Here is a 13,026-nt window from a genome sequence, read left to right on the forward strand (position 1 = left end):
ACTTAAGTATATTTAAAACCAAATACTTTTATACTTAGTATTTTACTGGGTGACATTCACTTTTGCGTAATTTCCTATTAAGGTATCTACTTTTACTCAAGTATGAAGGTGAGGGAACACTTGTGATAATCACCGGCAAAAGCATCAGTGCAATTAAACATGGATCAGTCACTTGGATGTTGAAATCAGACGTCCTCCAGTGATTTCCCAAGTATAAATACAATACTATGTCATGACTTATCTGGACCACCTATTGAGATGTGCCTTTTGTTAAGTAAATGAGGTGTTAAGAGGTGAAAAGTAGACTGGAGTGCCTCTACGTAGACTCTATAGACTTAAGTTTGTCCAGCTATTGCCGGTAATATGCACATGCCAGATGGATTTGAGTAGGTGATGTAACTAGTAGTTACTGATTGTGGGCTGAAAGAACTGTTGATAGAATGAAATAATAATTATAAATGGGAAGATCTGTTAGATTTGATTGCTGAATCCAGCAGAAGCTGTTAAGCAAGTGTGTTGAGTATCTGCCAGAAAGCATACGATGCCAATTGTGTCAGATGTAAATAAAATACTGAGAAAAAAAAGCCTTTTCATAATGAGTAAATATAAAATCCTGTAGTTTGAGAATAAAGAAAGAACTGGAGATACTATGCAACACACACCACACTGGAGTTCAGATGAGTGCATTGTGGCCGATTTGCCCCGATTCACAAAACCACCTTACTAAGCACGATGGGGAGCTCTCTGAATAAGGGACAGCTGAGAGAGAAACAATGGAACCGGAAAAGGGGGGGGGATCGTACGATGAGTGAGGGGAAAGGCAAAGAACACTGCATGACACTGACAAGTCTGCAAAAAAGGCATTTATCATGAGTTCAGTTCATTGTTTCATACTCAATACTAGCCCAGCCAGAAGTTAATCAAATTTGTGGCAAAAGGGGGACAGCAGCAAATAGATAAGAGGCTCTCAGGTACAACAAGGGTAACAAGTGACAAAAAAAAAACCACAGGTGACGCACACAAAATGAAATCATTAAAATAATAAAAACAGGCAATATAAATAAAAAAGTTAATACTGGGAACAACCTCTGAAAAATTATAATACTACCAATAGTAGAATGGTTCAAGTGCCGGAGTTTAGCAAATTTGAATGACCCAACTACTGTCCCATTTTTCATCTAGTAAAAAATAAAAAATACATTTCACTGGCTTTCACTGGAGAATGAAATAGTTGCTTGGTGTGGTGTGTTACGATTGGCTGACGGCCGCAGTCAGCTTCATCTTTTGCTCGGCGGGAAGTGACCTCACGGCACCCTCAAATTTCTGGGAGTGGCGCTGAGCGACGTCTCGGAGCAGCATGACCAGGGTGTTCTGGGTTTCTGGATGACCAACATTGTCATAACGTTTTATATCTACATACGACAACTTAGGTATACGAAGAAGAAAGGAAACCTGTCACGATTTAAAGTTCTTACCTGGATCAAGGTCCTTGGTTCCCAGGACGTGGCTGGAAGCAGATACTATTGGCTTAATTTGACTCACCACCTAAGGAGACAACACTTATTACTAGCCAACATTGTGGAATTACACATTCAGAGTTCAATTCTAGATCTGTGCGTATTTACATAGAAACGGACAATAAAGTATCATATGATGTGATCAGTTTAAGAAAGCCAAACAGGCTAAATAAATGAGTGGGAACATACCATTGCAGGGTTCTGTGAGTAGAGCATGGCCAGGCAGCTGTACACAGTCTTATTCTCCTCCATGTCCTCCTTCAGAGGGAGGCAGGCCAGGAGGGCAGGGAACACCTAGGACAGAGAGATAAGAGTTATCCATGTCAGCATCACTGAGGACACTCAACTCTTCAACTCGTGTGGCGGTGTACGTCAATAAGCCTGTGGCAAACTCACATTGTAAATCTAATATACAGCATTTGGGACATTGAAGAATTGGAGACAAGGCCATAGACACAGGTCACAGATATTCTCAGAGCAACTCAAAGTTCCATCAGAGCAACTCAAAAGTTCCACACAAATCTTCCAGAGTCATTACAAACACCTGGAGTTAGGCATTGGCCCGGCATAAAATCCCATGCATGAAAATGCAGACAGTACCTGTTCCAGAGGGACACCCTCCATGTGGCTCATGATCATCCTGCAGAGTGCAGCGCACAGATTGTCAATCACCCTCCTGTCCTGTTCTTTGGACAGCAGGTTGGAGAAGAGGGACAGCATCATGGGGTAGTCTCTGGGAGGGACAGGAGTTGAGGAAAACACCCATGGCTGCTGGACAGGCCAGTACTACAGTAATAGAATCTAAATCATATGGTCAGTGCTGGTCAATGTACCTAGCTACTCATGTGAACTATATCATTGAGTTAAAAGAGATTCTCCGTTACGTTTGTATACGTTTTAGCCAGTAGTTCTTAGTCGCCAAAGTACCGCAGCATGTCTTTAACAATGCTCAAACACAATCACATACACCCACATAGAAAAACACACACACACACACACACAGAGAATAGACACATTATTGAGAGGGATACTGAGCGACGAGTGGTCCAGCAGCCTGGGCCAGAGCTCCCAGTCCAAACACGCTGTTGTTGCGAACCTCGCTATCACTGTCTCTCACCCCGGCCACCAGCACAGGCAGCAGCCGATTGGACAGTTTACCAGCACAGGCTCTTCCCCCGGACACACTGACCAGGGATTGCAGGATCTCTCCGAGCGTGCCCACGGAGAAGGAACGGTCAGCCACCGTGCACGATGATTTCTGAGGAACAAATCCATCCTCATTCAATACACATCAAACTAAAGGTTTATCCTTCAGTATGCCTCTGTACTTAACGCTGACATATTTTACAAAATAAAAACAACATTCGTTGAATTTTTTTTTGTTTGAATTTCAACAGAAAATGAATTAGGAATTAGGTCTATTAATTTCTATATTGATAGATTGTCAACTGGAGTAAATGACTTGGGTTATTTGAACCCAATGCTAACGGTCTAGTGGTAGGTCGACTCACAGCCTTGTTCATGATGAGGGGCAGCAGCTCGTTGAGATGGGGCTGGAAGGTGTCCGCTGGTACGGCGGAGGCCAGCAGAGGAATCCCCTCACCTGCAAACTCCTGGAGCATGGCATCATACTCCGCCTAGAACACACAACATGGTCATATAATTTGCACCATACACTTGGAACTACATCCGATCCTGCCAGTGCTGGAGTGTGACGAAAAAGAGAGGAAACCCCACCTGCTGTTCGTCATCATCTGCCTCATCTCCTCCTCCGTCCTGACAGACAGTCTGTAGACACAGGGTAAGGGGAGGGTCAAAGGATTATCACATTCTTCTATTATGCTACGATGCCCTTTAACCCCTTATATTTGTGGGAATTGGCCTATATGGATAGAGCCAAATTGAAATGTTTTAACAGAAGAACTGTAAAAAGCATATGCATGACCGTGGTAGCAATTGAAAGAGAACACTTGGTCTGATAAATTATGGGGAAATTATAACAAAAAGTGAGGACACAACAGTTCACCTGACAAGTCAATGTAAACATGACACGTTTGATTTTATGTGCATTTTACATTTACTGTACTTTTCACAGCATTTGTCAATAACAAAGTCTAAAAATACTCCTGATACATTCAGCAACATAAGAATATTCATTGACATTTTGGAGTAGGTGCAAGATAAGAAAAAAAACTATTCCCAGGGTTTGAATGAGAGGTCTAACTGGTGTCTCCAACTGTGCACAGTTCATAAGTCAGTTCAAAGCACTTATGACTTTAAAATTATTTTGGCTAGTAAAAAGTCTTAGTGGCTGGTAGATTTTTAAATAGTACATTTTAGGCCCTGTATGCAATCCAAAAACATTTCATTATAAATCGCTATCTGGGTCAGGTTGGCATAATTTTAAAGCTTATTCTATTGCCAACATGACTAGCTAAGTTATACAACGTGATCTTACAGTGTTAGGCTTACAAAAGGCACTTCAGACAAACAGATCGGACTCATGAGTGCATTCAAGTGCATGTTCCGCTGCAAATGTTCTTCACAATACGACAAACACAGGCTCATTGAGTTCAGGACAACCCAGTCTATAACGCATGTCTTCCTTGTAACTGTGGATCAAACATAGCCATTGTAAATGTTGATCATGTCAAGTCAATTTTCAAATATGGAAATATGACCTGCACATTTGAACTCATAGGTGTATGGTTTGCTTGTATGACATCGAAGCGATATTTATTATAATCCTCAACATTTCATTTGTCAGAACACAGACTCCTCTCAATTTACAGCATTTCCCTCAGACAACAAATGTGCAAAAGTATCCCAATTAGCGGAAGGGATGGGGTATCTTGTCGCATGCAGTGCTGACGTCATGTATAGCATGTTACTGTATAGCCACTGGATTCCAATTTAGGCGCTGATCAATGACAAAATGGGGCATTTTCAACCCGTATATAGGATGACTGGGGCTGTGAGTGGAAAGAGCTACGTCCACACAAACACATATCCTAATATCAGATATCCTAAATTAATAAATGGGGGAAATCCTGTCTGTGAAGAGCACTCAGGCTTGGTTTGTGTCAGCTCACCCTCTTCTTGAGCACATCTCGGATGGCCTGACTGATCTCCTGCAGGCGCCCGGGGCTCTGCAGTGCTTCACCCTGGCAGGCCTTCAGCACGGCGTTCATGGCCTCCAGCACACCCATCACCACCTGGCGCTCACGCTCACCGCGCACCGCCTCCAAGAAGCTGGGAAGCACCACCCCCAGCAGCTTCTGCATGGCTGAGGGACGAACGGATGGAAGGAAGCTTAAATTGTTTTTTTTTTTTTAGACAAGCCTGACTAATTCCCAGAATGAATGTCTTAACTATTATCTCATTTGATACATTTAATAATTCTCTTTGAAAAACTCTATAATAGCACCACATAAGATGCCTCAGAAATTCAAAGAGCCAAAGCTCTGAAGAGGTAGAGGTTGAGTGAGTTACCCTGGTGGTTGGCCTCAGTGGGATTCTCCTGCCACACTTTATGTTGAGCTCGGCAGAACTGGCCCATGGCCCCGAAGGCAGCCCTGCGTACGTCCTCGTGGGGGAACTGAGGGGAGGACGGAACGCATGGTCAGAGAGTCAACGCTGACCAACATACAAACTACCCATGACACAAAGGGAGAAGAGGATGGATGAGCTGTGCTACAGTACTTACATCACGCAGCTCATAGACCTGCTGAAAGCTGGACTCCAGGAAGGGCTGGAAGGCGGCACTGAAGGGGTGAAAAGGATAAGGAGACATCAGGGACAACACATTTCCCTTTGCATACTGGAAGACAGTGGAAGTTTAATGAGGAAAAGTTGCTGCGAAGTGAGATGATTGTATCGACAGATTTACAAGGACTCTAGGCACAGAGGGGTCAACCGGAGTAGTGGCTAGCTGCAGATACCATGCAACCCAGATGGTTTGTGACATGCAACACTCAAAATAACTCTTTGCTCTTGAGTCTTTACCCGGTGTTGAAGGCAATCTCTCCCAGAGCATCACAGGCGTCCTCCTTCTCGTCAATGTAGGCGTTTTCCACACTGAACCTGGGGAATGGAGAGAGCACAGAGATTAAAATGGAGAAGGACAGAGGGAATCCCCTCCATCTAGTTCTTTAGGCACAAGCATGACAAACAAAATGGCTTCCATTTGTTTCAATTGACTAGTTTTATGTCAGCTGCTTTGAAGGTTTCATTGTGTCTTTACTCCTGCCCCACAAAAAAAACACATCAAAGGTCATAAAATGAAAGATAATCAGATGAGAAACGTACCCGGCTGTGTCTGGGTCCACGGTGTCGGCCCCCTCGTCATCCAAAATGGCATCTCCCTCGGCGTCATCATCATCATCGTCGTCGTCCAGCAGGACAAAAGTCTTGTCCTCCTCAAGGTGAGCCTAAGGATGAAAATTATTTTTAAAAACTATGTAAACTATATTTTTAGCAATTTCTCAATGGTGTAAGAGAATAGAATAGAGTGTGAATAGGAGTTATAGCACAGTGTCTGTCAGACTGACCGTGACTCCCTCTGTGGACTTGAGGGACAACAGCATGATGGTGGTGATAGCTGTGAGGTGGGGGCTCAGACAGTCTGGACTCACTGTGGACACAGCTGAGAACAGGCTGTACCTGTACACAGAAAGAGACAGAGAAGGATTGAGGGGGAGGAGAAGCACATGGGTTCAATACAAAGTCATCAGAAAGTCAGAAAACAGTCATGCACTCTGAACGCCAAACCCAACAGGCTGGCAGGACTTCTATTAGAGTGGGAGCATCTCAGACACACACTACATACGTGCAGCGCCGCAGGTCGGGGTCGTCGATGGCGTTGGTGAGGTTGAGTCCCAGCTGAACACACTCTGCAGCCAGGGGGCTGAACACATCCTTGCCTATGGTGCGGGCCAGCACTGACAGAGTATCTGACAGAACAAAGGAAACCCCATTCGTCATCTAGACGTGACTTGGGTTAAAAGACTATCTATGACGCAAGACAGATCAGCTCTAATCTGTCAATAGCATGGACTACAAGTGTCTGCTGGATGACCACATCAAACTGACTAAGGCTTAGAGATAGTTAGCCTACCTAGAGCCTGTGTTTGCAGAGCCCTCATCTCATCCCTTGTGTCAGTGAGGAAGCCCTTCAGGCTCTCAATAACAGGTGGGAAGTAAGGAACTAGCTTATCTTTGGCTGCATTGGCTGAAAGGAAGAGAAGGGATGAAAGGTTAATACAGTTACAGTGATACACATTCCAGTATTTTAAAATGTCTAAAATAGACACTTGATGCATCTCAATAGTCTCAAGTGTCCTCCTCTCCTTGTGTCCTTTCCATCTGCCCTGACCTGAAAGATGTTTTCAAAGCAACTGGCACTACTTTTGACTTTAGCAGTCCTTTGAGATAAATGTGGATGAAGGAAGACTCAAGCGGAAGCCATTCTAAATTATTGAGCTGTAACATGCGCTATTGAAAGGCTCAATCCTAAATGGACTTTTGCAGTGTTACCTATAGCTCCTATGGCACTGACAGCCAGCTCTTTTAGCTTCAGGTTCTCTGCGTTGCTGAGGGCAGACAACATGGTCTCCATCAGGGTGGGCAGGTAGGGCTCAATCTCCGAACCTGATAGAGGATGGAACAGTTCATGAAAACATCAGAACAGAGGGGGTTAAAAAAATTATTTCCCCCAAATGACATGTTCAAATCTTGCATTATCAGTACCTTAAAAGTAGTCTAGGAGCGAGACTAGAGAGCCAGAGGCTCAACATTTGTTTACAACAGCTTAGCATTTTGGCATCCTCCAATTAGTATAGAATAGAACCAAACAGACTTGGGTTGAATATTGGAATGCATTTGGAAATACACTTCCAAGTATTTGAAAAAACCCAAATATACTCAGGAATTTGAAAATAGTGTTTGAAATACGTTTTGGAAAATACTTTAACACAATTGCTAAAAAAATAAAAGTAATTCAAAAACTAAAATAAAAGTAATTTGGGCTGTGTATTTCAAAACACTCAAATAAACAGAAAAAGTATTTTAAATAACAAATACACATGTTTCTGAACCCAGATCTGGGACCATTTTTTTTTTTTACCTTTATTTAACTAGGCAAGTCAGTTAAGAACAAATTCTTATTTTCAATGACGGCCTAGGAACAGTGGGTTAACTGCTTTGTTAACGGGGCAGAACGACAGATTTGTACCTTGTCAGCTCGGGGATTTGATCTTGCTACGACACACTAGGCTACGCTGCAGCCCCAAATAATAGCAAGACAGTTGAGTATGGATCAGGATAAAGGTGAATGGGAGGATCCTCACCCAGGTTTTCCATGAAGTTCTCCAGGGCGTAGAAGGCCTTTGTGATGTGTCCGATCTTGGCCTGGTTCAAAGCCGACATGTAGCCCAGCAAAAGTGGCATCAGCTCGGCACAGTACTTACTGACCTCGGGCTGCAGGTGCTCTGAGAACTGTCCCAGGGCAAAGAGGCCGGCGCTGCGGACTACCTGGTTATTGTCTGACAGACTCTGGCACACCGTCTGCAGCATGGAGGACAGCAACCTGACACACAGAGGAACAGACGGACAGTGGGATTAGCAGGAAAGACAATAGTTCCATTTGAATGACAGAAAATAAGACAGAAAAACTTTGCTCTGGATTATTTCAGATCCAAAACACACTAAAGGACTGGATATTGACAAATGTAACAAATTAAATCAACTGTTTTTTGGACAGGGAGCCACTGAATAAGAGAAAGCAGCATCGACTCACTTGGTCCGTATGTGGTCGGCACAGCCCTCAGCCAGCACTGCCATACACATCAAGCCTGCCTTCCTCTCATAGGGGTTCTCACTGGCCAGGCACACCTGGGTCAGGGGCATCTGATGGACATGCCACGGGTCAGACATGCATACATAATAAAACTATTTGTACTTCTACGCATGGAAATGTGTGTACAACTCAGTATGACTGCAGGTTATAAACAATGCAGCTACTAATACAATGATGGCTACATACTGCTGCAGCACAGAGATGTCATGAAGTGTCTGACTGAAAGGCAAATTATAGCATTCATATAAAGCAAGTGAGTGTGTTTACTAACCAGCTGCTGGAATAGTTTCTCAGGGGGCATGTGAAGAGCCATGGTGTCAATAACCTGCAGTCGAAAAGAGATTATATTTTAGGCACAAAAAAAAAATATATATATAATATATATTCTGTTCTTTGTATGTGGTTATTTCTTAAGGGAAGTTGACCTGAGCAGCAAAGTGTTTAGGACTCTCGTTGTCGGTGTCGCCCTCGTCGCCATTCTCCTCATCCTCTGGGTCCTCCTCCCCAGGTGGGGGCGCTGCACTCAGCACAGGGAACACTGTCTGCAGGATGGGATTCAGCAGCTTCTGCTTTAGCACCGTCTGCAGGAGGCAGAGAGCACAGAATACATCACTGACAAGCTACACATATTTTAACTGACAAAAAGGATAAAAAGGCACAGTGCTCGGGGTGCATCTCCATAGTCTAAAGCATCCATTTATAACTGGGTGACTTTACCTTGCTCTTGAGTCGGATGAGAAAAGCGATGCAGGAAAGAGCCTTTACACGCAGGGAGTCAGTCAGGGTGGTGTCTGCACTGACCTGAGACGAACATACACACATTTCACTGTCAACAAGATAACCCATCACATTCCCTTCAATGTAAGTAAAAAGTCATTACAAATATAATTAGAAGAAGCTCTGTTCTCACCTCCAAGCAGAAATGGACAATTTCAGCAATGTGTGGCACAATGATGGACACCTCACTCTCCATCAGCTCATCAAACACCTCCATGGCATCACTGGCCTGACCCTGGTCAGAAACATTCCAATCAAGGGACAATAGTGTTTGAAGCTCCATTTAATAGTAATCCCAGAAGACTTATGCAATCATCAGTGCAATACAGCAGTGGTGCTAGTGGGGGCTGACATATTGAACTACACCCTACTTGGTCTGCCTTGATTAGGTGTTTGAGCGCAATGATCAGTCTTGGGATGAGGGCGCGCATGAGGTTCTGAAAGACACAGGACATTTCATTTCAGCACAGCAATGAAGGATGATGGTAGACTACATTTCTGTTCACGCCAAAAAGGCATAAAATAGATTGATTCTGGCCTCACCATCTCCTCTGTGCCAGTGTAGGCAGTCATAGCAGTGAGGGTGAGGATGCAGTAGTACATAGCTGTGGGGTTGTCCAGGTCTTGCAGCACGGTGCCAAACAGCTGCAGCAGTTGGCGGTAATGGGGCTTGAAGGGCTCTGGGTTGGACTCCACCACTTTGCTGAGCAAGAGTAGACCTACCTGAGAGAGACAGGGGTATTTTAGTGATTGGCTGAGGGTACCTAAGATACATAGAATGTATTCAAAATATTTTGATCTATGCATATTCTGACCAATCAGTAAGCAACCATCAAGAGCTGAAATCAAAGCCACATACTGCAAAACCTCTCTTTGTTCATGTACAACAAATACATCACTGCGTTTTAGTTCTGTCTATAGAAGCTGATACCTGTCTGTCCGTTGGGTTGTTGCTCTTGGTGGACTGGTTGAGGAGTGTGAATAGAGCAGGCCAGCGGTCTGGCGTCTCGTGTTTGACCATCACTGCACTGAGCTGTGAGAGGGAGTGGCGCACTGTGTGTCTGGAAGCAGAGGAGAGTTATTGTCAAGTTCAGATTGAACAAGTTTAATTGGTGTGTTGGATGGGTTAGTGGTAATGGTCAGATAGGTTGTAGCTATAAATCTGTATTATAACCCATTGATATTTTAGTAGGATATGCCTAGTTTTCCACCTCAAAAGCTATGTGACTGTTTTTATGTAAAGGATAAAAGATACTTACTCTGTCTCCTGCTGAAAAGCTTGTAGTACCACTGCTTTCAGACTAAGAAGCAAGAAAGAAAAAAGAAAAAAATACAATGGCAACATATAACAAATAAAGCTCAGTGGGAATTCATTCAACAGTCCAACACAGAAGACTTAGATATGGCTGATTGTGGGGGAATTAGACAAAGGGCAGCCAACCTCTCTCTGTGATCAAGGCTAATCTTCTTCCAATGCTTCTTTACTCTCATCCGCAACATCACTGCAGCTGACTGGCGGATCTGAAGGGAGGGTAGAAAAACAATGAATGCACTGAAGAGAGCTGGCGATAAGCCATACAAATAGAACACATACAACCGAGTAGGGCATGCAAACCCCTGGGTTACACATACCTTCAGAAAGTATTCACAACCCTTGACTTTTTTCCACATTTTGTTGTGTTAGAGCATTCGTTTCAAATGTATCAAATGTAAATAAAATAAAAACATCACTGGCCTACACACAATACCCCATAATGTCAAAGTAGAATACGTTTTTACAAATTATTTTAAAAAGAAAATAATTATTCAACCCCTTTGTTATGGCAAACCTAAATAGGTTCAGTAGTAAAAATGTGCTTAACAAGTCACATAATAAGTTGCATGGACTCACTGTGTGCAATGACTACCTCATCTCTGTACCCTACACATACAATTTCACACAGATTCAACCACACAGATCGGGGAGGTTTTCCAATGCTTCGCAAAGGGCACCTATTGAGCATGGTGAAGTTGTGAATCACACTTTAGAGTTATTAATTACACTTTTTTTAAGAATAATGGGCAAATGTTACACACTCCAGGTGTGGAAAGCTCTTAGAGACTTGTGCAGAAAGAGATTCACAGCTGTAGTCGCTGACAAAGGTGCTTCTACAAAGTATTGACTCAGGGGTGTGAATACCTATATAAATTAGATATTTCTGTATTTGATTTAATGCATTTGCTAACATTTTTTTATTTTTTATTAACTTTGTCATTATTGGTTATTGTGTGTAGATTGGTGAGAAAAAAAAATATTCACAAAATCTTTTCTGTTTTGAATTCAGGCTTTAACAACAAAATGCTAAATAAGTCAAGGGGTATGAATACTTTCTCAAGGCACTGTATCTAGCACACTGATGATAGGCGTTTGTCTAACTAATATGTAACCTAGTTACATACCTGTGGGTTCTGGGACCCAGTCATGACAGCACACAACGCTGGGATTATGGCTGGGTCTTTAAAAGCCAGCTTCAACTGGGCGGTGGCCTGTAGGGGGAGAAAAATATGTTGGATATGGTAAAAACTGACTGGAATAAAGAAAGCTATCCAGGCAGGCAGCTTAAACGTTAGCGAACTGTCAAGTTTATGAAGTGACTAAGATTGCGTTTGAATACAGTCAGTTAGCCACACTGGTTCGTGACGCGACATAATTTGGCTAGCAACAGGTGTCCATTTTGATTAACAGTTAGCTTAGTTAGTTAGCTAGCTAACGTTAGTTACCGGTGCTTGTTATCAAAGCATGTCAGGGTAAATCCCACATTTATAGGTTCAGTAAGGAATCATTCATTACCTGCTGAATAATCGCATTGTCAGGCTGCGTAAGTTGTAAGAGAATCTGTTCTAGTTCCCCAGACATCTTGGCTCTTCCGAAAATCTGTGTTTCTGATGGTAACGTTATTCAAAATGATGTGCTAAAAGTTGGCCCTTAACAGGGCTAAACAGTGAACTAACTTGACTAATGTGATAATTTCTCTAGCTAGTTAGCAACCTTGCTAACTAGCGCATCAAAATATTGATGGTTCTTTTTTTTACACCGGTTTAGTAACCCAAATCGGCGGCGGTTGAGATTTGAGTGTCGCTCCCAGTCTGGTTAGTTCCATCAAGTCACCACGCGGGACAGAACCATAGACATTAAACCAGGGACAGAACCCTAGGAGTTCCACGTGAACCGCGTTGTTAAAGGGACCACATTGAAATACACAAACACATCCTGCACAAATGTACAGCGCCTGCTTTTGGACGGAGGGTAAACCATGATCAGTTATTGTTAGTGAGCGAACAGCACAAACTACTATTTGCATGACTAATTCTGAACGTTTTGAAGTTGCAAAAACGTTGTTGTAGTTGAAAATGACTCAATTGACATGCATAGTAGTATAGGTGACAATTTGCATTTTCTTTAAGCAACAAAAGCGGGAGTACCTCGTCCCACACTGTGACACTAAAGACATCGATTAACGAAAAAACAACTTGCCTGACTGATCTTCCTGTTCCTATCTTTTGTTTTCACAGGCATCATATGTTCTTTTCACAGGCATCAAGGTGGACAACTCATTTTCTTATTAAAATGTAAACATTTTCTGTCATCACAAATTCTAATGTAAAGGTTTATCTAGAATAATATTTGGTGCCACAGTCTAAACATAATTATGATGTAGACCTTAATTCAAAGAACACTTACTTATAAAACTACTATACTTATAAAACGTTAAATACTGTACTATAATACGTATTGATTCATTGATGAGGTAAAACAAAACAAAACATTTTTTTTTTTTTACAAACGAATAAAGAACTGTCCACGAATATAGTCTACACACTCACGTATATATATAT

At 42.6% G+C, this 13,026-nt stretch overlaps 1 protein-coding gene across 1 annotated transcript; it reads right to left on the reverse strand.

Moving 5' to 3' along the window:
- Positions 1–848: 848 nt before the first annotated feature.
- Positions 849–12,698, reverse strand: ipo4 (importin 4). Its single transcript, XM_021562664.3, has 29 exons — positions 11,981–12,698; positions 11,590–11,676; positions 10,592–10,671; positions 10,410–10,451; positions 10,082–10,211; positions 9,694–9,873; positions 9,522–9,587; positions 9,284–9,385; positions 9,091–9,174; positions 8,799–8,954; positions 8,645–8,698; positions 8,314–8,423; positions 7,865–8,103; positions 7,053–7,166; positions 6,634–6,747; positions 6,346–6,469; positions 6,068–6,179; positions 5,826–5,947; positions 5,523–5,600; positions 5,224–5,281; positions 5,010–5,115; positions 4,610–4,803; positions 3,255–3,305; positions 3,029–3,154; positions 2,549–2,775; positions 2,118–2,250; positions 1,707–1,811; positions 1,476–1,545; positions 849–1,379 (listed from the first exon to the last, which is right to left on the reverse strand). The coding sequence occupies exons 1-29, from the start codon at positions 12,044–12,046 to the stop codon at positions 1,249–1,251; spliced, it is 3,261 nt and encodes a 1,086-aa protein (XP_021418339.2). The 5' UTR covers positions 12,047–12,698; the 3' UTR covers positions 849–1,248.
- Positions 12,699–13,026: the final 328 nt, after the last annotated feature.

This window comes from Oncorhynchus mykiss, chromosome 15, assembly GCF_057628025.1.
Source record: "Oncorhynchus mykiss isolate SJ-2025 chromosome 15, ASM5762802v1, whole genome shotgun sequence".
Lineage (NCBI taxonomy): Eukaryota > Metazoa > Chordata > Actinopteri > Salmoniformes > Salmonidae > Oncorhynchus > Oncorhynchus mykiss.

Coding starts and splice junctions, on each gene's coding strand:
- ipo4 (XM_021562664.3), bottom strand. CDS start 12,046: ATGTCTGGGGAACTAGAACAGATTCTCTTACAACTTACGCAGCCTGAC. Junction 3,306..4,609: donor GAGATGTGCTCAAGAAGAGG/GTGAGCTGACAC, acceptor CTGTGTCTACAG/ACTGTCTGTCAGGACGGAGG. Junction 1,812..2,117: donor AGGGTGTCCCTCTGGAACAG/GTACTGTCTGCA, acceptor TCTCTGTCCTAG/GTGTTCCCTGCCCTCCTGGC.